This window comes from Callospermophilus lateralis, chromosome 18 (assembly GCF_048772815.1).
Source record: "Callospermophilus lateralis isolate mCalLat2 chromosome 18, mCalLat2.hap1, whole genome shotgun sequence".
NCBI lineage: Eukaryota > Metazoa > Chordata > Mammalia > Rodentia > Sciuridae > Callospermophilus > Callospermophilus lateralis.
In genome coordinates this window covers 49,159,319-49,185,739 of record NC_135322.1, presented here as the reverse complement: position 1 = coordinate 49,185,739, position 26,421 = coordinate 49,159,319, and the positions used below count along the sequence as shown (strand labels likewise).

At 34.6% G+C, this 26,421-nt stretch overlaps 1 protein-coding gene across 5 annotated transcripts in view; it reads right to left on the bottom strand.

Moving 5' to 3' along the window:
• Nucleotides 1-26,421, bottom strand: part of Cbfb (core-binding factor subunit beta) — a 51,887-nt gene that overhangs the window by 13,435 nt on the left and 12,031 nt on the right. For all 5 annotated transcript variants that reach the window (XM_077105731.1, XM_076838223.2, XM_077105730.1 and 2 more), the window contains one exon: nucleotides 11,109-11,225. In XM_077105731.1, the coding sequence (XP_076961846.1) occupies nucleotides 11,109-11,225 (117 nt within the window). The remainder of the gene's footprint in view (nucleotides 1-11,108; nucleotides 11,226-26,421) is intronic.

The window sequence follows — 26,421 nt, the reverse complement described above, 5'->3', positions numbered from 1 at the left end:
GACTATAAAATGCCAGAAACTTCTAGAAAACAAAAACCAAATATATTTCTAAGGGAAATTATCAATAAATAACATATAATATAGCATCCTAATTTTTTCCCAGTGACTAAAAATCAACACATGAAAAAATCCAGATATTTCAAACTCATTTTGTCATAAAAAAGCACTTTATAAACTTTCTCCTTTATTCTTCTTTAGTCTCAGCTGGTAGCACCATTCATTCAATTCAACTAGGAATCTGAGCCATCTTTAATTCTTCACCCTCTTCTAGTTTCCACAGAGACAATTAACCATCACCATTGAGTCCTACATTTTTGGAATCTTTAATTTCCTTTCCATTATTAAAAGAATTTTAAAAAAATGTTGCTGGACCTTTATTTTATTCATTTATTTATCTGCAGTGCTGAGAATCGAACCCAATGCCTCACACATACTAGGCAAGTGCTCTACCACTGAGCCACAACTCCAGCATGAATCTCCTTTCTATTCTTACAAACATTTCCTTAGTTTGGGAAACTAAAAGCCCTTAGCTGGATTACTGCAAAGGTATTCTAAATGATCTATTCTGTTTCTATTCTGTTACTCCAACCACTCACCACAGAAACCAATGCACGTCTTCTAAGGCACAACCTAACCACACAATACCTTCTAACTTAACAAACAAACAAAATCCCTCACTGTACATACAGCACAGGATTTTCAACCTTGTAGTCATATACTTTTTGAAGATGTGTTAGGATTTTCAATGGCAAACCTGAAGAAACTAAAAGAACCAAAACAACATCAAAACCCATCAATATTGACTTTCCTAGAATCTTTGGAACGAGGGGTGGCCATGTATTTTGTTTCTAGTCAATGAGATCATAAGCACAAGTCACCTAATGTGGCTTCCAAGCAAGTTATTTAGGAGACATTTCACCATCCCTTCTTGGGAATTGATGTAATTCTCACAGATGCAGCAGCTACCTGTGCAAACATAATAAAGAGGATGTAGTCATTTGCTGGGCACAATAGAGAAGGAAGATGAAAAGACTCTGGGGTCTCTGATAGTATAAGTGCCATACCAGACCTGGACTGAGCCCTTCTGGATACCTTACTCTACATCCTTTGTCATTGTTAGCAGGGTTTAAAAAAAAATACTTATAATTTTCAATGACACAATGTCTACCTATTAACTTAAACAGAATTGAAGAAATGTGATCAAATTCCCATTCTTGGAACTGAGAATACAGCTCACTGGTAGAGCACCTGCCTAGCATGCAAGAAGCCCTGGGTTATATCTCCAGGACTGAATAAAAAATGTTATGATGCTCTTACTATCTTTAGGACCCAGGACAAGGTATTTTCTACTGTAAATTCATATGTAAAGTGAGCAGAGAAATATTGTACAACAATGTTTTTGTAAAGACTAGATAACACATAAGTGCCTAAGCAATTATCTGACAGCACTGTGTTAGAATTATTTTACAAACATTAATGTATGTAAAATTCACACATTTTAAACATTACACATACCTATTGTACACTCAGAATGTACTATACAAGCCAGAGGTACTTGCAAAAGAATGCTGTCCCAGTTCTCTGAAGGCTTTTTATTATTTAGTTAGGCATCAACTGAACATATTTGCTGATGATCCTTCTGTTCTGTGCATTTACTTGTTCATTTTTTCATTTATTCTACAAATATTTTTTGAGCCTTTATTATGCCCAACTCACTATGCTTGGTGCCATAGATATAATGTAAGAGAACAAGCTTTTCATGGAGTTTCTGATCCAGTGGGGTAGGTGGAAAATAAAATTAAAATAGCAATTCAATATAAAATTATCAACTGCAATTAAGTGCAGTAGAGGAAAATTAGAGGATAAAATGAGTATATAACATGATATGTGATTTGAGTCCCTAAAAAAGTTATTAGCCATTAATGTATTCTAGCAATGGTCATGGATTTTTTTTTGTTGTTAAAAGAATAAAAAGTATTACTAATTTTTGCAGTAAAAAAGCCAGCTAAGGAAGGATAGTAGAATGAATTGGACATCATTACTGTATGTGCACATATGATTACATGACTTGAGTAACTCTATATCATGTACAACCAGAAAATGAGAAATTTTACTCCATTTATGTATGATGTGTCAAAATGCATTCTACTGTCAAGTATTACTAATTAGAACAACAACAAAAAACATAAAGCTAGGAGAGATTTAGTAGCCCTCTATTTTCTAGTTCTAACCTGTTTTGGTCTGATTAGTGACAAGTGAGATGTATGTGCAGTAAACAGAATCCACATTTTAACAAATGGTAAAATCAGAAAGATAGGCAATTACCAGTGTCATCCTGATCTTGTACAAGAAACAACTCCCTTTCAAGGATAGCCCTTGCTGATAAAACTACGTGCTCCCTTATGAAGTAAACTAATGGCTAGGAACAACTAACTTTATCTAGCTTCAGGTGATGCTGTGAGGGGTTTCCAGTATTCAAGTCCCCACCAGCTTCCTGTTTTAAAGCCAGTTATACCATGATTTATACCACAACCTGCACAGAGTAGCCAGGTGGAGTAAACATAAAATAAAGCTGGGTGTCTGTAAAATTCATATGGGAAGTAAAAAATCAGCCTTTCTGTTATAGAGCACATATAGAATATTCTGACTACTTTTGCTGCAGTGATTTTATCTTTACTGTATTATCTAAATCTACAAATGTATTTATTTACAATTTGGTAACACCTTTCTGCAGCAAAGAACTTAAAAAACGGAATTTCACATTTAATGAAAAATTAATCACATTTGTTTCCAAGAAAGTTGATAAACCTATATATATGTGTGCTATGCTGTGGGAGACAGAATGATATCACTTCTCAGATGAAAACCAGAAGAAATAAATCTGCTGAAGAAGCATCAGTATCTACTTTAAAGGCAACAATTTAACATATGCAGCTGCAAATGGTACATTTAATCAATCACTCTGCAGAACATAACTTCATTTAAATCAAATGACTCTTCCAAGTTAATTTTATCCACATTCTTATACACATACAAAAAAAGCAAAGCTGTTCATATGTTGGCTTAATAGGAAAATCTTATAGCTCAAGGACACCAGTTTTGCATTAGTGTCATCTGGTGTTTGAAACAGAAAGTCTGTTAATTCCAATAATGGATTTATTTTTCTAACCCAATCATGGGGAGAAAACAAAAAATTTTCCAAAGTTTGTGATTACAAAAGTAAAACCATTTAAAAAGTATAATAATGAAGGTGAGATTATTGGCTCCTATGTTGATAATATAAATATGAAGGTTGGTAGACCTATAGGAAAATAACATTTTCAGTGAATTAAAAAAAAAACACAAAATAGAAATTTACTAGGAACTTGTTTTGATACACATGTAATTCATCACTGCATCCAAAGAAAGGAGACACTCTGCTGACATTTGTACTTTATAGTTTTAGAATTTACAAGTATCTATACACACTCATAATAAAAGTAACTGAACTACAGAAGTGTTGTAACAAAGCTGATGCTAAAGAAGAAGAACAACAAAGACCTCATCATGAGCACTGGGGATGTAAACTCAGTGGTAGAGCACTTGGCATGTGCAAGGCCCTCAATTAGATCCCTGGCATTAAAAAAAAAAAAAAAAAAAAAAAAAAAAACTTGCATGACAGTACACATTATCTTTGGATTTTTAGAAAATTTGAGTCTTTTTTTTTATTAGTGACACATGACATTACAATGATCTTGGCAATTCATACATTTGAATCAGTTGGGGTATAATTTCTCATTTTTCTGATTGTACAGATTGCAGAATCATACTGGTCACAGAGTCACCTATATACATACAGCAATCATAATGTCTATTCTATTTTGGAAAATTTGAGTCTTTAAAGAACCACTCTGAAACCAATGTAGTTTTTACACTGGCAATGATTTTTTATTTTTTTCTTGTGGGGGGATGTGTGGAAGAATATTTACTGGTGATGTACAAAAATTTTCCATTTTTTACATTTTTAGAGAATTGCATTATTGGAAACCAAGCATGTAAATAAAAAACATACTGACATTTGTATCTACAAAATAATTAAAATTAAAATAACTAAAATTAAAATACCAAAATGCAATCATTAAATAGTTTTGAGTTATATTCAGAAGCATCTTAATTTGTGAGAGAACTTTCTGACAAAGGACCTATTCAAAATATGTAAGAAACTACATTTCAGTGAGAAAATACTTTTATTGTAGAAAACAACCCAATATAAAAATAGACAAAAGGCTGGCACAATGGTAAATGCCTGTAATCCCAGCCACTTGGGAGACTAAAGCAGGAGTATCACAAGTTCATGGCCAGCCTGGGTAACTTAGCAAGATCTCGTCTCAAAATAAAATAAAAGGGGGGGGAGGGCAGGGTTTGTAACTAGCAGTAAAATGCCCCTAGGTTTAATCCCCAATACTACAACAATAACAACAAACCAAAAGAGACAAAAGACTTTTAGCCAGTACTTTACAAATGAGGCTATACAAATGAAGGATACTCAACTTTATTAAATCATCAGAGAAATGATTATTGAAACCATAAGAAGATACTAGCATACATCCATCAGAATGATTAAAATGAAAAAGACAGATAATACCAAACGCTGGTAAGGATGTAGAGCAGTAAAAGATGTGCTGGTTAGGTAACACTGGCACAAAGTTTAGAAAAATGGCAGTTAATATTAAGGTTACCACTATGGAAATCGGTATGGAGTTTCCTCAAAAGACTAGGCATGGAAAAACCATATGACCCAGATTAATTCTTTAATCCTAAAGAATTAAAAGAAGTAGTGCCCCTAAATTGCTAGGATTACAAGCATGCACCACTCTGCTCACTTGGTATTTATCTTGAAGAATTAAAAGTCATCATACTACAGTGATACATGCATACTCATGGTTATAGCTGCACAATTCACACCAGGCTAGTGTCCTTCAATGAATAAATGAATAAAAAAATGTGGCATATATACAATGGAGTTTTATTCAACCATAAAGAAAAATGAAATTATGTCATTTGCAGGAAAATGGAATTAGAGACCATTATGTTAAGTGAAAAAAGCCAGAATCAAAAGGCCAAGGGTTGTATGTTTTCTCTCATGTGGAAGCTAGAGAGGAAAAAGGTAAATAAAGGTATTAAGAGGGAGGATGGGGATCTCATGAAAATCAAAAGGAGATCAGTAGAGGAAAGGGACCAGGGGAGGTAGGGAGAAAGGAAAGATGTACTAAGGGGTGATATTGGCCAAATTTATTGTTATATTGTGTGCATGTACAAATATGTAACAACAAATCCCATCAGTATGCACAACTATAGTGTACCAATTTAAAAATGTGGGGGAAAAAAAGAAAAATTAAGGTTGCACATATGATCTAGCAGTTCTATGCCAGGCATGTATACAATAGTAATAAATATACAGACCTCTCCAGAGGAGAGGATATTTGAAACAACATATACTAGGATATTTGAAACAACATTATCAGTAATAGCCCAAATGACCATTAACAGTAAAATTTGTAGAGTGCATGATCATACAAAGAAATACAAGGAGAATGAAAAACTACAACATACTAACACAGATTAATTTCACGAATATACTGAGTGTTAGAAAACAGTGAATATTTTATGAATCCATCTATATAAATGGACAAAACTAACTGCTGTTAAACTTGAGTATGCGGGAGGCTGAGTGAAGCAGGAGGATTGAGAGTTTAAAAGTCAGGCTTACCAACTTAGCAAAGCCCTAAGCAACTCAGTGAGACCATTTCTAAATAAAAAATTAAGAGAGCTGGGGATGTGGCTCAATGGTGGTTAAGTGCCCTTGGGTTCAATCCATGGTACAAAGAAAAAAAAAAAAAAAAGTGAGTACTGTTATATACTCTGTGCACACGCAAGGGGGTGTGGTTTTAATTAACTGGAATGGAACAGGAGGTTGCACTGCAGTCACTTTCATGTTTGTTTATTTTTAAAAAAAATATATATATATTTTGGTTGTAGATGGACACAACACTTTATTTATCTTTATGTGGTGCTGAGGATCAAATCCAATGCCTTAGGTGTTGGGCAAGCACTCTTATCACTGAGCTATAACTCCATCCCTGTATTTGTCTTTTTTTGTTGTTGTTGTTAATATACAGAAATATAACTGATTGTGTACTGATGTTGTATTATATCCAATACCTTGTAACATCCATATTAATTTTTCTTTTTTTTCATATTAATTTTTCTAATGGTTTATAAATTGTTTTGGATATACTAGGTACATGTATATTTTGCAAATAAAGATAGCTTTAAGTCTTCCTCTTCAATTCTCATATCTATTCTTTTTGGGAAGAACCTTTTCATACCGCACTTTTTTTTTTTTGGTACCAGGTATTGAACTCAGGGGCACTTGACCAATTGAGCCACATCCCTAGCACTTTTTAAATATTCTATTCAGAGACAGGGTCTCACTGAGTTGCTTTGCACTGTGCTTTTGCTGAAGCTGGCCTCAAATGTGCAATCTCCTGCCTCAGACCCCCAAACTGCTAGGATTACAAGCATGTACCACTATGCTAAGCTTGTTGTCAATTTTTTATACAGCTCAGGGAATAGCCAAAGATGTCAAGGGTCCAAATTTATTAATTAAAACATTATAGGCACCTTTATTCTAAAAAATGAATTAAGACATTAAGTTGACATGGTGACATGTGTTTATAATCTCAACTACTTAGGAGGTGGGAGGCAGGAAGATTGCAAGTTTGAAGCCTGCCTCAGCAAAGTAGTGAGACCCTGTTTCAAAACAATAAATAAAAGGGACTGGGTGTAGATAGCTCAGTAGTAGAGCATTGGGCTAGCATGTATGAGACTCTAAAATTTTTAAAAATATTTATTCTTATAGACTAATTAATATAAAGATAAATTTTTCATTTTGCTATAATGTACAAAGATAAGTTATTTTTTTAAGAAAAACTTGCTTCTGAAAACAGTTTTGCATAGAATTTTCCTTTTTTGCGGTACTGGGGATTGAATCTAAGGCCCCACACATACTAGGTAAACTCTTTCTACCTGTCAGCTACATCTCTAGCCCTTTTAGTTTTACTTTGATATAGAATCTCACTAAGTTGACCAGGCTGGCCTTGAGCTTATGAACCTTCTGTCTCAGATTTCCAAGTAGCTGGGACTTCAGGAATGTACCACCATGCCCAACCATTACTTTTCTAAGACTAGCAGCAATAAAATATTTTGTGGGTCAAAATGTTATATGATTTTAGTTATTTTAAATGACATCTTTTACTTTCAGGAACGTATCAGAAACGACAAGTGATCACTCTTTCATTCTACATCAAATTACAGTTATCCCTTGGTATCCACACAAAATAAGTGCATGCAATATCCTTGGCTAAAATGAAATTGGGAGTCAGGGATGTAGCTAAGTGGGGAATGCTTGCCTAGCATGCACCAAACCCTGGGTTTAAAATCCAGCACCACAAAGCAAAATAAAACAAATCAAAAAAGTAGTACTTGAATATAACCTATATGCATCCTCCTGTATTCTTTAAAACATTTCTAGATTGCTAATCATACCTAATATAATTGTTTAGGGAAGAATCACAAGAAAAATATGTTTAATGCAAATAATTCTTAAAAATATATATTTTTGATCCAGTTGGTTGAATGGATGGATGTAGAACCCAGCAATGTGGAGGGCCAACTGAATACTGTATCATTACTGATGTAACACCAACCAAGAATTGAGGTGAATTTTCAAACAACTTTTTGGTCAATTTAGAAAAGTTACTTCTGTCTGTGGATCAGCAGAGATAAACAAAAATTGTGTTGGGACACAGAAGTGGGGCTACTGGCCAGGTTTACTCCCTGTTCTAGCATAAACATATCCAATGACTGAAGGCTGAAATTCATTCCTTTCAAAATAACATATTAATGTAAGAGACAGATTAGGATCCCTTAAGAATAGTAGAAACTGTTAAGTATAAAATGCTCAAGTGCAAATTAACAAAATCAAGAATCTTCATTTAGAAACTGATGTATGCCAGGTATTATGGTAGGCTACCAATAATTTTGTGGGTAGCATTTCCCCTGTTTTATGAAAGAGAACTCTGAGGCCTGGAAAATATCATTTTCCTGAAAGAACTGGGACTCCTACCACTGTGGAAATCAGGGTAGCAGGGATTCTTTCTTAAGAATTTAAATTTTGAATCTTTATTGTTTTACAAGGAAGGTTTCATTTTTTGATCTCTTCAATTAGAAATTCTCACATTTCCATAAATGGAGAACAATACGGGAAGAGAGAACAAAGAAATAATGAAACTTGTTTTTTTTTTCCTTGTCATTATCATTTCAACTCTACTAACAAATTTAATACCAAAAAATTAGGTGACATTAACATCTGGTAATGTGCTTTACCTTTTCTTCCAGCATTCTGCACATGCCATCTTACTACTCTTTAGCCTCCAGAACAACAAAACAAACAACAACAACAACAACAAAAATAGGCCAGTTGTTTATTTTATTGTGGCTTCCTTATATGTGAGCCTTTTTTTTTGGGGGGCACTGGGGTTTGAACCCAGGGGCACTTTTGTCACTGAGCTACATTGTTAATATTTTTTTTTCCTTTATTTTTTATTTGTCGGTCTCAAACTTGCAATCTTCCCATCTCAGCTGTCAGAGTTGCTGGGATTACTGGTGCATGCTACCACATCCACATGATTCTATTTTATAATTTAGACCTCTTTATTGATTTTATATATTTGGAAAGTCACCGTCATCAGAATTTTATCTTTAAAAAAAAATTCATTTATTTTTTATGCTAGGGATCAAACCCAGGAGCATTCTACCTCTGGCCTGTATTTCCTGCCCTTTTTATTTTATTTTGAGGCAGAGTCTCATTAAGTTACCATATTGGTTTCAAATTAAGTAGCTGGGATTACAGGCATGTGCTCAGAAATTTTAATCTTTAAAGCAAAGAAATAAAAAAAAAAAAGAATTTTCCTTTAGTTCTTTGAAGTAAATAACTACTTTGAAATTCACATCTCTAAGAACCAATATTTTGGAACCCCTTGAAGGTTTCTATTGCATTCTTCTTTTTCTTTTTTTCAGGCTTATTTGTGTATTTCATGATTTTTTTTGGTTGAAAACTGAAATTTTAGATAACATGGTGTAGCAACTCTGAATTCTGATCCTGCTTCTAGCTTGTTGTTGGCTCTTTTTGTTTGTTCACTGACTCGAATTGAATAATCCTATAGTCTACTTTGCCTAGCAGTGTGTAGCCACTGATGCCACTGCTCAGTTTTTTGTTTTGTGTGATCTTTTTAAGTCTTGTTTTCTGGAAGGCTACCTACGGGTCAGCATAGCTTAGCTGTCAGCCAGTTATAGGTTAGAGGTTTTGCTTAAATTATCTAAGCCAATAGGCTTCTGTTCTTTGCCATAAGATCTATGTGAGGTTTGGGGAAATGCTAAATTTGGTGAGTTTACCAGTTTACTATGTGTTTTGCCAGGGTCTAGCAGCTTACAAGGGCCGCTTTGTCTTCTCTCTAAAGCAGGTATAGCTTGGAACACACATGTGAATTTCCAGTCCACAAAAGTGTGATCTTAGTAGGGCTACTCTAGCTATATATGTCCCTGGATCTCCCTGATAAAGTTCTGGCTGGTTGGCCTTCTTATTGCTTCTTAAAACAATAACTGCCAGATTGCTAATAAGTCATCTATTGTTTTCAACAATATCCTGGGCATGGATCTTCTCCAAGCTCTGGTCTATATTTTCTCTGACCATATAAATTAATCTTCCCTACTAGGATTTTATTTCCTTCCTTTTTTCCCCTTCCTCCCTCCCTACAATCAGAGCTACCAGCCCTTGTGGCTTACCCTGCCAATGCAGGATAGAACCTGAGGGACCTCAGAGGTGGGAAAGGGATGGCAGCAGCTCCTGACTACAATGTCACAGACTGTCACTGATCTTATTAAAAGTTAAGAGCTCTGTTTGAATAAAGGTCTCTCACTTTGTGTTCTTTGGTTAATTTCCAAAGACAAATAAATTTTTTTCTTTTCTTTCTTTTTGCAGTTCTGGGGAATGAACTCAGGCATGCTACTACTGAGCTACATATCAGCTCTTTTTATTGTTTTATTTTGAGACAGGGACTAAGTTGCTAAGTCTAGCCTCACACTTGTGATTCTCCTGCCTCAGCCTCCAGAGTTGTGGGGATTACAGGGATGTATGGCCATGTCTGGCTGGTTTTTAAACCAGACTATTTTGGGGGAGAAGATTAGCCAAATTCCTACTCAGGCATTCCAAAAGTGCTAATCCCACATTTTTTTTCTTCTTTCTAGTACTAGGATTGACCAGGGCCTTGTGTACATTCTACCATTGAGCTACATCCCCATCCCTTTTTTATTTATTTTGAGACAGGGTCCCCTGAAGTTTCTGAGGCTAGTCTCAAATCTGTGACGTTCCTGCCTCAATCTCTCTGGAGTTGTGGGGATTATAGGAGTGCACCACCACACCTAGTCTGTTTCTACATTTTATTTTGAATGATTTTATCCCCCTTATAATGTTCTAAGGTTCACTAACAAACACTAAATAGAACCATTTACTGAACTTTTAAGTTCCCACCAAGCAGACAGGACTAACCCAATGAAAATCTGGAACCACTGAAAAAAACACTTTACCCAAATTGAGACCAGACGTGGGCTTCAACATTTTCAGAATTCCTCAATATTACTAGAATGTATTATTTTCTTGATTTACTTTTTATTATTGTCTAGATTTTATGTTTTTTTTTTTTTTTGGTACCAGGGATTAAACCCAGGGGTGCTTAACCACTGAGCCACATCCCCATTTTCATTTTTCATTTGAGATTTTGAGATATGGGCTTACTAAATTCCTTAGGGCCTCACTAAGTTGCTGAGGCTGGCTCTGAATTTGCAGTGCTCCTGCCTCAGCTTCCACAGCTGCTGGGATCATAGGCATGCACTAACGCACCTGGCTCTATATTTACTTTTAAAGACTAAGTAAAATAGGTCCCTAGACAAGAGCAAGATTAGGGGCTAAGTAAAAGACGAATGTTCAGAAAGGCCTGACGTCACCCTACCTGGGCTCGCTCCTCATCAAACTCCAGGCACCCCATACCATCCAGTCTCTGAAGATCAATCCAGCCTTTCCAGATAACACAGACTCCATTCAGAATCATGGGAGCCTTCAAATACACCTAAGACATAGAAAAGAAGGATGAAAACCACTAAAAAATTATCAGATGTGTGAACATTAAAAGTTTAAGCTTATTTATAACAATCCATAGTTTTCTTTAAAAAAATACACACACCACAGTCTCTGACATATTCTATAAATTAATTGGCCCTACTAGGATTTTATTTCCTTCCTTTTTCCCCTTCCTCCCTCTCTATCTACTTCTTCCTTTTCCTTTTCTTTCCCCTTTCTTCCTTTCATAGTGCTGGGGATCAAACTCAATGATAGGCAAGTGCTCTACCATTAAGTTATATCCTCAGACATAGGATTTTATTTCTAGTCACAATTTTCCAGATTATTTTAAAAAGAAAATTATATAGGATTTGTAAAAACTGTTCGTAATAAAGTGATGCTTGAAGAATGTTTCTTTACTCTTCCAGTTAAGGCTAGGACACCAGATTCTTTGTCCTGATGTTCTTCTGATTTTGCATAGAAAGATATAAAGAGGGAAAACAACTGGAACTCACTATCCTCTGATTAGAGCATGTATTGCTTCCTTCAACTTCGATACCTGTAGCCAGCCACGGTTCAACTCTTCATATTTCCTTTAGTTTTATAAGCTACTGCACAGCTTCCTGATAATTAATCCTGTTTTTCTCTTGCAAGGCATTATCTCTTCAAAGGAATTTAATTTAAACTATTTAACAATCATTAAAATACACCAGGAAATGTATTAGGTCATAGCTATGAACTAATATAAAATCAATAATTTTCCCAGAAATCAATAAATTAACCCAAAATCTATAGTTATTTCAACTCACTGTTAAAATTATTATGCACTATCCATCAATAAATCAAAACATAATAAAAACTTAAGAATAAAACCAAACATTATGAATTCTCAACAAGGGGGAATACTATGATAAACATTAAACTTTATCAGAAAACTCCTATATCCTTAAGCTTTGGAATTAATTGAAATTTTAAAGTTTTAAGCTTTCTTCTGCAAAAAATAAGCAAGTTCTTCACCATTCCTAGAGTAAAACTCACTTTAAGACTTCCAAATTCATATTATTTTCAATCACCAAATTAACTTTCATACTGACTCATTCCTGTCAGGCTTGGTGGTACCCCACCTATAGTTTCAGCTACTTGGGAGACTGAAGCAAGGAAGATTCACTTAAGTTTAGAAACTGGAGACCAGTCTAGCCAACAGAAATAGACCTCATATCAAAAAAATAAATAAATAAATAAATAAAAATTAAGGGTAATTAGGATGGTGCTAATGCTACCTTGAAGTGAATATTTCACTATGATACAGATAAAAACTTTAAGAGAATTATTACACTTCCTACAATCTCCTCTACCCTAACAATACACTTTAACAGTTATTTTTTTTAAAACATCATTTTAGATTCTCATTACCTCATTTAATATGGGCTTCTGAATGAAAATTAGCATAGATTTTAATCATTTACTGTCTTGCTAAGATATTTTAAATGCAGAAGCAGTACCTAAATGATACTCAAAACTCCAGGTAATCAAATAGAAATGAAGTTTTTTTAACTTCATTTAGAAATGAAGTTTTTTTATTACCTATGGATAAGTTCACTTATCCAAATGTACTTTCTCTGGATAATTTCAGTGCTCTGAAAGCTACTATGAGTACAGAAAATTGGTAAGACAGTTTCTCATTTTGGGGGGAAAAAAAAGTTGGAAGCATAATTTTGTTCTTTACTTAGTTCAGCAGGGTTTTTGTTTTGGTACCAGGGATTGAACCCAGGGGTACTTAACCAATGAACCACATCCCAGCCCTTTTTATGTTTTTTTAGAGACAAGGTCTCACTGAGTTGCTTATGGCCTAAACTAAGCTGCTGAGGCTGGCTCTGAACTCACGATCTTCCTGCCTCAGTCTCCTGAGTCACTGAGATTATTTAGCAGTTTTCTTCACAAAGATTCTTGCATCCTTCTTGTTTTGAAAGATGCTCAATAAGAACTGACTTCCAATAATTACAAATATGCTAGAAAATTTGTTCCTGAGACCTGTAATATAAAATCTATAGGACTCCTACTACATATACATTTATGTCACTTCCCTACACTGCTAAACAACCATTTTTGCTAAGGGTTTCAAGAAACCATGATGAACCAATTTCAACTTGCAATAGGAAAAAAACCTCACCAAACCTAAGGTTCCATTTCTCCTCTCATTTGGATGAAGGGAAATAGTCTACAGTTAAGAGCTGAAACCGTTTAACCACATATTTCCTTCTGTTCTGATAAGTGTTCATGCCCTTCCACACTGTGAATTTAAAACTCCATCTATGTGCATCTAGTCATATGAGTGACTATGCTGACTGACCTAATGTTTAATACCTCACAAAAATCTAAAAACAATATCCTACTATTCTTCACATCAATATAACTCAACTCACCACATCTGAAATGAAGAGTTCCTCCTACCCTTAAATGGCACATAGTGGAGGGTAGAACATCTCACCTATAAGTGAGCACCTATTTTAAAGTTTTATATGAATCATGAAAAGAATTCATCTAATAGCGAAGTCATCTTTAATACCACTTTAATCAAGATTTTATATTCTTCAAAAATGGTTTACATCTTTCAGAACTCAAAATGCCATAATCTCTTAGCTTATTCATATTAATTTTCACAAACATATTTTCCTTATAAAAATACTAATTTTTTAAAAAACCCATTTATTACTTCTTTATAAATGTTCTCTCATGACAAAGAAAACCACTGATTTGTTTTGAGAAATTCCTAAATGGCTTTAGAAAATGGCTACATTTCTTAAGAAAGACTAATTTCTAAAATCCTAATTAAAAAGAACATTTAGATGATCCTGGTGATTTATTTAGATGTTCATATTCAAATAAATACAGTCTTATATGTAAATCTTCAAAGTAAATGGTGCTTTTATACATTCATGAATACCAAGCCTCAAAGTATGAAGAAAATATAATTCTGACTCTTAATAGTTTGGTATTTTGTAACATAATTCAATAATGTTATTTAAACACAAAGACATTTTACACTTAAAATGATGATGCCTTATTTCATTCAAAACTTCAGAAAAAATATTAAATATGACCCATGAATTAAACCCATTATTCTGGAACAATTAAATATTTTTTCCTACAAAATGGATTTTATAAAGCTATTTTAAAATGGGTAAACAGATGCAGCTAATCTCAAGAAAATAACAAAATAGCTTATCTTTCCAAAAGTTAAATATCACAGAATGTGTGTGAGATTTCACAGGTTAAAACTAATTAAAGCTTCACATTGTGTATTTTTTTTAAGAAAAGGTAAATGTTAAACAAAATTAATACATTCAAGATCTAAATTATCAGTTTTGTGATATTCCATCTAAATTATATATGCTATCAAGAAACCTTAAAAACATCATATTAAGTTCAAGAGGCCAGGAAAAGGACACATTTTATGAAATGTCCAGAACAGGCAGATATAGAGACAGAAAGGAAATTAGTGGTTGCTAGGGGCTGAGGAGAGAGGGGAGCTAGGAATGACTGCTAATGTGTATGAGAATTCTTTTGGGGGTGATGAAAATATTCTGGAATTAGTTATGATAGCTGCACATCTCTGAATATACTAAAAATCACTGAGCTGTATACTTTTAGACTGAACCTTATGGTATGTGGATATCTCAATGAAGTTGTCATAATAAATGTTTGTAACAATTTTTATCTGTTATGTAAGTGACATATGAGATATCAAAAGGAGATTCCAAGTAGACAGTAGCATATGGGATTTTAGCACTTTGAGAAATCTCAGATGATATTATAAATTTAGCAGCCACCAACAATATTGTATATTTGAAACTGAAGAGAAGGAAGAAGAGATTCCCCCAGGAGTAAGTGGGGGGGGGGGAGAGAAGGACCCAGAAAGAACTTGCAGAAAAGTCCAACTTTTTGATGTTAGGTAGAAAAAAAGAATCCTGTAGATGGAGCTATGAACAGACAGGGGGGTTAAAAGAAAACAGGTCAGGAGCCCAGTGGCTAAAGGTTAAGTTATAGATTCCCAAGTTAAAAACTTCCCCTTTGTTGGCTGAATCAGATAATCTTAAGTATGTTACAGGATCTTGGATCACTCAACTTCTCTCAAAATTCTGTGTAAAAATGTATGTTGAGTCTACGTACATTTTTCTAAGGAAGACTACTGGTTTCATTATTCTTATACAGGTGTGCAAAGCAAAAATAATCCAATCATTATAGTAAAAACTCCATTCTTTCTCTCCCCTCATAGACAAACACAAAGATCTTTCTATTACAGGGCTTGATGGATGATAAATAACCTTAATTTAGTAAATGGAACAAACTCACCTCCCACTCCTATACACATACCTCAGGGACTGAACCCAGGGGACACCTGATCACTAACTTACACCACCAGCCTTTTACATTTTTTTTTAATTTTGAAGCAGGGTCTCGCTAAATTGCCCAACCTAGCCTCAAATTTATAATCTTCCTGCCTCAACCTCCCAAGCAGTGGGCTACAGCCTCCAAACTTTTTTTTTTAAAGATTTTTTTTACAACACCTTTATTCTTTTTATTTATTTTTATGTGGTGTTAAGGATCAAACTCAAGTCTCACACATACTAGGCAAGCACTCTACTACTGAGCTACAGCCTCAGCCCATCCAAACTATTTTAAGAGCTAAAAATTAGTAACCCTGTTTTGAAAAATAAGTGTCAAAGGAAGGGTATGAGAAAAACTACTCAACTTCTCATTTATTTACCCAACAGTTCCTTCTTTGAAATCTTATTCAAAGAATATCTAAATATGGAATAAGTAGTGGCAACCTCAACTGTCTTTTCCTCTACAAATATATATTTATAGAAAAGAACAGGATTTCTGGCTTCTAGGTAGCTGATCTGAGAGAATCAGAAAGTACAAAGAGATGGCAGAAAGAGTTCCTATTGAGTGATTCAAAAGAACATAATTTAAAGGTAATTAATACAGAATAACTGTAGATCTGAAAACAAGACCCCCATACACATTAGTATTGAATCACAAAATCAATATGCACAGAAACCAACAGTCAAAGCTATTGACAAAAGCAAGAAGAAAAGACTTCACTTTCAAAAAATCCCTTTCAATTGGAAAGGATATTTCACTTCTCTGAAGTAAACTGATAGGAGTTTAAACACTTTCAACTCTAGTCTGTAAATTGAGAAACTGGGAAAACACTAAGAAGGAATAATCATTACCCCTTAGGTTCTCAATAAACATTTATATATTTGAAGAGCAGAAAACAGGTAGGATTTAGAATTTTTTCCTTGTATCTTCCCTATAATAATTTCTCTTTGCAAAAATCTACCTATTCAACAACTATCTACTCCTGTCAACTACATGAAGGGTATGCTCATAGGGCAGTGGGGATATGATATCACCCACCCAGTACCACCATACCACTGATCATTAACTTTAAAAAGCTTTTAACGAGGAAGAACTGAATATATTAAAAAAGAACTGTAAGAATTAAAACTAAATTCACCTATTAAATTTTAGTAGGACTCACTTAACTCTTAAGGTTATGGAAAAAACAACTGATAGGAAAATTTTAAAAAGCTGAATTTAGTAGCCTTGCCACCTCTTTTTAAGACCACCTTACAGGTATATGCCTGTAATCCCAGCAACTCTGGAGGCTGAGCAGGAGGATCACAAGTTCCAGGCCAGTTAAAACTCTGTCTCAAAATAAATAAATAAATAAATAAATAAATAAATAAATAAATAAATAGGACTGGGAAGTAGATTAAAGGTAGAGAGAGTGCCCCTGGGTTCAATCCTTAGCACCACAAAAATAAACAAACAGCCAAAAGTTATTTAGAAGTTCACAACAATAATCAAGCATATTAAATTCAAACAAGATAACTATATTTAAACAAATATAAATATAAATTGAAAAAAATTTTAATAATGTCTATCAGGAGGCAAACCAGGTTATATTACATTACCAGATAAAATGTAAACTGACTAATGATTCTTGGAAGACATTTTGGGGGAATGAGTGTGCATACTTTTCCGATCCAGCAATGCCATGTCTATAAATGCCTCTTAAAACTTAATCAAAGATGTACATAAAATATTTGTTATAAAGAAAGATGTTCACTTTCTCCCCCCTTTCATTAGTGCATTTTAGCTGTACATAATAATGGGATTTGTTGTAACATAACTCATGCCTGAAGGCAGCTTACCTAATATACGTATTTTAAATTGGGCACATCTTGCGCTTATGAACCCTAGACATTACCTCAACACTACATTTGGGGCCACCACTTTATTTTTAAAAAAATTTTTTAGATGTTGATAGATCTGTATTTTATTCATTTATTTATATGTGGTGCTGAGAATTGAACCCAGTATCTCACACTTGCTAGGCAAGTAAGTGCTCTACTACTGAGCCCCAGCCCAGCCTCAGGGCCACCACTTTAAATAGCAAAATCACCAACAAAAAAACATAAAATATGAAAAACATGGCACTAAGTAAACCTCAAAAAGAATACTTTTACACCATGAGAGCTGCTACAAAAAGGCAGAGCATTGTTTTTGTGTGACTTCAACTGGGAATATGCTTAGAAAGCGACATTTTTTGCCACTCTCCATGGGTCCACAAATGGCCAGATTACCTATCTGTGAATTCACATCTACTCACTAAAATTTCTTTACAACTCCAAAATCAATACTTCCAAAGTGATTCACTAACATTCCAAAAATATGTAATTATTTTTTAGAGGAATATCATCATTAAGTTTAACACAAGAGCATGGAAAGAGTGGAAACAAAATAAACTTTGCAATCAGAAAAACTTGGGTTTAAATTCTAGCTCTATCAAGTGTCTTTTTTTTTTTTTTTAAGGATGGTCAGTTCTTTTTTTTTTTTTTTTAAAAGAGAGAGAGAGAGAGAGAGAGAGAGAGAGAGAGAATTTTATTATTTATTTTTTAGTTATCGGCGGACACAACATCTTTGTTTGTATGTGGTGCTGAGGATCGAACCCAGGCCGCACGCATGCCAGGCAAGCGCGCTACCGCTTGAGCCACATCCCCAGCTCAAGTGTGTCTTGATAGATATTTGTCTCTAACAAGTATCAAGTGTGACAAACTACTTATCTTTTATTTTCCTCCTGGGACCCAAGGATTCAACCCAGTTGTGCTCATCCTTTTTATTTTTTATTTTGAGACAGGGCCTCACTTGTTGCTTAGGGCCTTACTAAGTTGCTGAGGCTGACTTCAAAGTTGCGATCTTCCTGCTTCAGCCTCCCCAGACACAGAGCTTATAGGCATGCACCACCATGCCCAGATAGTTACTTTTGCTTATAAGCCTCAGATTCCTTATATTTAAATCAGGGCTTAAGAATACCTTCTTTACAAGTGAAGGCAAAAAATTAAATCAAAGTACATAAAACTTATGAAACAGAGAAACAATGATTACTTGCACATACATTGCCACCAACGCTTTACATAGAATTTTTTTCAAAGGTAAAGATGTTATTTTTTCCCCAGACGATGAATAGTTGTTCCTACCCACAAACAATGAATCATCAGACAAGCAGTAATACAGGGATGACATATGCACCCAGGAAAACAAGATCTTCCACGGAAGAAGTTATGTACCCTAATGTTTAGTTGTAATCATTTCTGTAGACTATTTAACAGATTCCTTTAGAAGATACTTGGTTTTGACTCATCTGCCTTTAGCCACATGCTTCTCCCTGTTCATAAACGCACAGTCAGCTACATGGCTGCCAGATAATTACTGAATGCAGTCATTCAATCTCACTTGCCTCTAAATCATAATTAGATTGCACTTAAGTGTAAAAATAGTTTCCTTTATAATGTTTTAATGTAACTTACCAACATACTATTTATAATTGAAACCCTAAAATGGGAAACTAGAGAATGTGTCTGAAACTTAATGTGTGTGTATACATATAAACACATACTCAGGGCTGGGGCTGGGATTCAGTGGCAGAGCGCTTGCCTTGCACATATGAGGCACTAGGTTCAATCCTCAGCACCATGTAAAAATAAATAAAGATATGTGTTCAAGTGTTTAACTAAAAAATTAAAAAAAACAAACACATATTCAATAAATGGATAAACAAACATGTATTCAATAAATAAATATGTTAACCATACCAGACTTTGGTCAAGAATACATGAGATCAAGCAGGGCATGGTGCTGCATGCCTGTAATCCCAGCAGCTTAGGAGGCTGAGGCAAAAGTATTCTAAGTTCAAGGTCAGCCTCACTTTAGTGACTTAGTAAGGACCTAAACAACTTAGCAAGACCCTCTCTTAAAATAAAAAATAAAAGACTGGAAGTGTAGATTGGTATTAAAAAACAAAAGAAAGAATATATGCAAACTTTGCTGCAAATTTATAAATATGTATTAACATACATGCCTCTAATGTGCTCTCCACATATTTATTTTAATTTGTTTCCACTATATTTTTCTTTTCCTAAGTGGAAATCTGAGCCCAAATAAATTGAGACTTTTATGCTTCCGCCACAGCCCGCTTGTTTCCTATGAAGCTCTATAATAAGGGGCAAAACTTATCAGTTTCATCTGCAGATAAAAAACAATGCATTCAATAAACAAGAACAGGATGTGGAACACAAAGAGCTTTAAGAAATTAGAAAACAAGATAATCAACAGGATCATTCCTAGAGGTCCAACATCCAAATAGTAGGTGTTCCAGAAATAGAACAAAGAAAATATAAGGAAATACCAGAAAATTTCCTTCTGGAAGGACATATGCTGCCATATTGAAAAGGACCACCAAGGAGCTGGGGTTGTGGCTCAGTGGTAGAATGCTTGCCTGGCATGTGTGAGGCACTGGGTTTGATTCTCAGCACCGAGTATAAATAAATGAACAAAATAAAGGCCCATTTAAATAAAATAAAGGGAGGGAGGGAGGCAGGAAGGAAGGAAGGAAGAGACTACCAAATACCCATACAACAAAGGAATGTGGATCCACACTTGGTTATATCATAGATGACTTTTAAAACATAGAGACAAAGACAACTTTACAAACTTGTGAAGAGGGGAAAATTGACTAGAAACAATGACTTCAAATTCTCTCTCTCTTTTGGTACCAGGGATTGAAACCTGAGATGCTTAACTACTAAGCCACATCTTTAGCCCATTTTTATATTTTATTTAGAGACATGGTCTCGCTAAATTGCTTAGGGCCTTGCTAAATTGCTAAAACCAGCTTTGAACTTGTGATCCTCCTGCCTCAGCCTGTTGAACCACTGGGATTACAGGTGTGTACCTCCTCGCCTAGCTGATTTCAGATTCTCAACAGCATTAATGGAAGTATGCCAATGTAATGAGGTCATCTGAATGAAAACAATCTCCAATCTCAAACTCTAGAAGACATCAAATATTTATGGCAAAGTATACAAGTAGAATAAAGATACTTCAAACAGGCAAAAAATTTCAGAAATTTTTGGTTCCATGCACCACCCCCAAGTAAGTTATTCACAAAAAAAATTACCAAGAAATAGATATGAAATTAAAAAAAAAAAAAGTAGGGCTAGGGATGTGGCTCAGTGGCAGAGTGCTTACCTAATATGTATGAGGCCCTGGGTTCAATCTGTAGTACACAACCTCCCACACAAGCAAAAGAAGGAAACAAAAAATGGAGAGGCCCATCACAACACAGGATTAATGGAGATCCTATATCATAGCAGGGTTTTTTTTTTTTTTGTAATTTTAATTTTTTATTTGTCTATTGACTTTTTTTTTAAAATTTATATGTGATTCTGAGAATCAAACCCAGTGCCTCACACATGCTAGGCAAGTGGGCTATCACTGAGCCCCAATCCCAGCCCCAGCCCCAGCCCCAGCAGAGCTTTTAATGTAGAAAAAAATCTGGATTCAAAAGACAGACTTTCTGAGGATGGTCATCACTAAGATCCTCGGAGGGCAGAATGCTCACATAAGCTTGGTAGGTCATGGTAAACCTAGCAGAAAATACAGAGCAGCTCACTCCTTCTGACCATAATTCCTCTCCAGATATCCAGTACACTGTGAACAGTGGTTCACACTTGTGCCAGAGAGTATAAGCCATAGTTTGTTTTTCCTTTTTTTTTTTTTTTGGGGGGGGGGCGTGTACAAGGAATTGAATCCAGGGGTGCCTAACCACTGAGCCACATCCCCAGTCCTTTTTTATTTTGAGACAAGGTATCACTAAGTTGCTTAGGGCCTTGCTAATTGCTAAAACTGATCTTGAATTTGCAATCCTCCCGCCTCAGCTTCCCAAATTACTAGGATTAAAGGCGTGTACCACCATGCTCAGCAAGTCAGTTTTCCTACAACACACTCATGATTCTGCTCACAAAACTCCCCAAAGTGGCTCTTAAAAATATGCAGGGGTGGGGGGGTGGGGTTGTAGCTCAGTGGTAGAGTGCTTGCCTCACATGTGGAAGGCACTGGGCTCAATCCTCAGCACCACATTAAAAAAATAATAAAATAACAGTATTGTGTCCATCTACAACTAAACAAAAAAAAAAAAAAAAAAAAATGTCAGAGAGCCTGGGAGTTTGTAGTTTGGTGGTAAAATGCCTCCCAAGCATGTTTGAGGTCCTGGATTTGATCTCCAATTTCACCCTCAACACACAATCACACACATACATATATACACATACATATATTTATATATATATATGTATGTGTGTGTGTGTGTGTGTATATATGCATATATTTTTCTTCCCCATGGAAGTTGGATCTAGACTTGACCCTGAGATTCTGTTCAGTTTATCCTTTCCCAGGAGTTTCATTTGAAAGTGACATTACAATATTTATTTACATACATAGCCATGGAATTTGTACTCTACCTAGAAACACTCCTGGTCCATTTATTAGTTGAAAAGCCATTCCTTTTGTGAGCCACCTGAGAAGATACTTTTGCACCAATCATACCTGTACTTACACATGGTTTTAAGCTGAAAATATTTTTAGTCTAATCTGAAAATTTGCTATGATTTATATTTTTTTGTAAATTTTTTATTCCTGAAGGTATATTTAAAATGCCTACTGGCTTTCTCTCACTACATAAAAAGGTGTTAGCCTACACATCACAATCTATCATAAGCTTGAACACTGTTGTGCTCTCAAATGTTATTTTTAGTCTGTCTCCATCTCCATGCCTCTCATATCTTTACTTTGAATTCACTTTGCTTAAAGAAGCCCCTACCAACTCCAAAATGGCTCTCTCTTTTTTTTTTTTAACTCTCTCTTCCTGACACTTTTTCTCTCACGTATAACAGCATTACCATTTTTAAGTTTATATAAGCTCTTCAGCTTTAAAAAACCTCCAAGTCCCATCTGACATTTACAACCATCCAATAGAAAGAAATATAAAAGATGAAGAAATTAAAACTGTGAAGGATTAAATAATTCACTTGCAGGTCATACAACTAGTAAGCAGTAAAAAACCACATCCAGAACTCCTAACTCTCGAAATTTACCTCAACCACAGAAACACTTATGAGGAGTATTTTTAGTATTTCCAAGTATTCCAGGGTATGCTAAAATAGAGCAGTTCCCTAAAATAGAAAGAGTTGTTAGTCAACTTCAATGGTTAAATTCATAGCACCTAGAACAATAAATATGTATATTGAGCCCTTTACATAATTTTAAAATATATAGATTACTCCACCCTCCATCCCCCTACCGAAAAAGATGACTTACTAGTTGGGCTACCTTTATTTCAAGATGCAAAGCAAACAATATATGTTTAGGGAAGTCCTGAAATACACTGACCTAGTATATACAACTTCAAATGAAAAGCATAAAAATTAAATTATAAAATTCTTTGTGTCTGTCTAAAAGATCACACTAAAATATCAATGGTTACTCATTCAGGTGGGAAGAATAATTTGGACCAAAATAACTTTATAAAAGGCTTTGAAGATGGTACAGTTTGTGACACTTTCTCTAATAATATACATTAGCAGTAGTGTGATACACCGCAAAGAACAAAAACTAGGGTAAAAAAGACCTGGGCCTGAATCCTGGCTCTTTCTAAGAAAGGGACTTCATGATTTCTGAAAATTTAGTCTCTCCGGTCTTAGTTTCTTCAGCTGTAAAATCAAGCAAACACCAGATGTGTTTTAAAATCAAATCAAAGACTTCACTATATAGTACAGGTTTAATAGAATTAGTGATGAGGTAAACCAATGCCTGGTGGTGGTTAGTATAGTAAAAACTGGCTTATAGTTGTCAAACTGGATTCACAATGGCCCAGAATTCTGCAAATGCTCCAGAATCAGATAATGGTAATGGGTGTACACTGTGATATATTAAAAACCATTCAGTTGTGTAATTGGCAGATAAAGATAGTGAATTTTATTTCAATTTTAAAAAAACAGTCCAAAAAGGCTAGAGGTATAGCTCATTGATAAAGCTTACAGTTAGCATGTATAAGGCCCTAAGTTCAATACCCAGTACACAAGATACAAATGGGGGAGAAGGAAAAAAGGGTCCAGGAACATTCTAGATAGCAAAGGGATCCAGCTGGCATGAATAAGCAATACCCTCAAAAACTAGTTCTTCCAAAGGGTCATTATTTCAAATAATATTCTACAAATAAAGCCAGACTCTTATTAGAAATTATCATTATTTTTTTGCCAGGCGTGGTGGTGCATGCCTGTAATCCCAGCGGCTTGGAGGCTAAGAAAGGAGGATTGTGGGTTCAAAGCCAGCCTTAGCAATGGCGAGGCACTAAGCAACTCAGTGAGACCCTGTATCTAATTAAAATTCAAAAAAAGGCTGTGGCTTAGTAGTCGAGTGCCCCTGAGTTCAATCTACAGTACCAAAAAAAAAAAAAAAAAAAAAAGAAATTATCATTTTTTAAAAATAGAGAACATGAGAACACACTTTGAATATCTACAATACAGGCAAAAATATGTGTTTGAAACATCTAAATTCTCCTAATGAAAATGGAATCACATATTTCTAGATCATCATTTTATTTTAATCTGGAGTTTAATCTGCCTTTATATATGAAGTTTTAAAACACAAAAGGGCTTTTGTACCAATTGTATATGTGGGAAAAAAGGTTTTACACACAAAAATAACCTGCCAACCATTCCCAGACTCAGCCTGTTCTCAGGACACGCAGTATAGCACTGCCTCAGAGTCTTGAAAGTACAGCAATACACTAAGAAGCACATTTTTTAAAAAATTTTTTTTGGATGGACACAATACCTTTATTTTATTTGTTAATTTTTATGTGGTGCTGGGGATCGAACCCAGTGCCTCATGCATGATAGGCAAATGCCCTACCACTGAGCCACAACTCCAGCCCGAGGCACATTTTTTTTGTTAAGTATTTTTTTAGTTGATGGTGGACTTCATTTTATTTATTATTATTGTATCCATCTACAACTAAAAAAAAAAGTTTAAAAAAAAATATAAGCCCATAGCTTATACTGGGGTAACATCCAATTCTAAATTTTATGATTCAGTTCTTATAAGTATTAGTATTCTTAGAACATATATTTAAGTATAGTATACTTAAAATGTTATCTTTGCTGGGCATAATGGCACCTGCCTGAAATTTCAGGTACTAAGGCAGGAGGATCTCAAGTTTGAGGCCAGACTGGGCAACTTAGACTCTCAAAAGGGCTAGAGATATAGCTCAGTGGTAGAATGCTTGTCTTGGGTTCAATTCCTAGTACCACCAAAAAAAAAAAAAAAAAATTAATAACCAAATTACTTATTTTAATACACAATAACTAAGTAGTAGAAGATACATTTCAAATTTTAGTTGAATATAAATACTTGAACTCTAGATATGAGAAGCTAGTTATAAAATTGTCTTAATTTCTCTTGGGGGAAAATTATATTCCAAAGCTTTATCACAGAAATATTTTATTTGGAAAGACTAGGCTATGTAGAAAAGAGAAGAAACTTGTTGAGCATGAATAAGAATTTCCCAAAACTAACATCAAGGAGTCCTGTAAACCCTGCCAAATTTTGGATAGTATATAAACAGACAATATTTATTTTGGGACAAAGAGCTTGCAGGCAAGTAAGCAAAAGGCTGCAGAAGCAGCAGAACCACTGACTGTTGGAGAAGGCCATTTAAAATAAGATTCTATTTTCATTCATTAAACCAAATGCTGTGAATTTTTTCTTTGCTATTTTAGTTAATAAAAATGAGTGCTAAAAAGATGTCTTTTTGTCTTAAGTATGCAAAGTTCAGAACTTGGAAAAAGGAAAAAATAAACACAACTTACCAAAAATTTAAAGAGCACTCACTCTAATGACATGATTTATAACTACTTCTCAATGTCTGATATTCATGCTGTTTGACTATAAATTAAAATCATAACTATAAACAGAATTACACCAACCATACAAAGTTTAACCTCTTTATTTCTGAGGCCAATGTAGTAAAACTAAATAGGGATGCTCTATTTCCATAGAAAAAATGGTCGAACAGTAGCACTTTTAAAAAGTTCATTTTTTTCAACTTATGAAATATTTTTCATACCATACCCTTCAACTTTGTACTCATAAACTGGGATCACAAAAGTAAACATAAATGTTTTATTCAAAATCCCAACAAAACTCTAAGAAATACAGTTTATGTGATAAAAACATTAATCTGATCACCCAAGATTAAAAATTTTTGGTTAACCATACTCATTTGTGTTTGTTTGAAATAAAAAGGAATTGGAAATAGGTCCTAAGAGGAAAGATCAAAGGAATTAAAGAGTTGCTAGGTCTATAAAATTTTAACTTAGGAATGATTTAAATACTGATAAGTTGCTTTTTCTTGTTTTCTGACAGCAAAATTAGAGGGAAGCAATTTAAAGAAGAATTAAGAACATTTTGGCTGCTAAGATTTATAACTGTTACAGTTTGGATATTTAATATCCCCTGAAAAACTCAAGCATTAGGTAATGCAAAAATGTTCAGAGATGAAATCACTGGATTATGGGAGCTATAATTAATGGACTAATAACTAACTAGTGGACTAATCCATTTGTTGGATTAATAATCTGAATGGCTTCCATATGGAATGTGAATATCAGGAAGCTGGGATCATTTGGGTCATCCTGGTCAACATAACCAGGTTAAGTGTAAGCAGAGGAGGACTGTCTGGAGAAAAAGGCACTGAGGTTGTACCCTTAGACTATATCTTGTCCTTGGCTCCT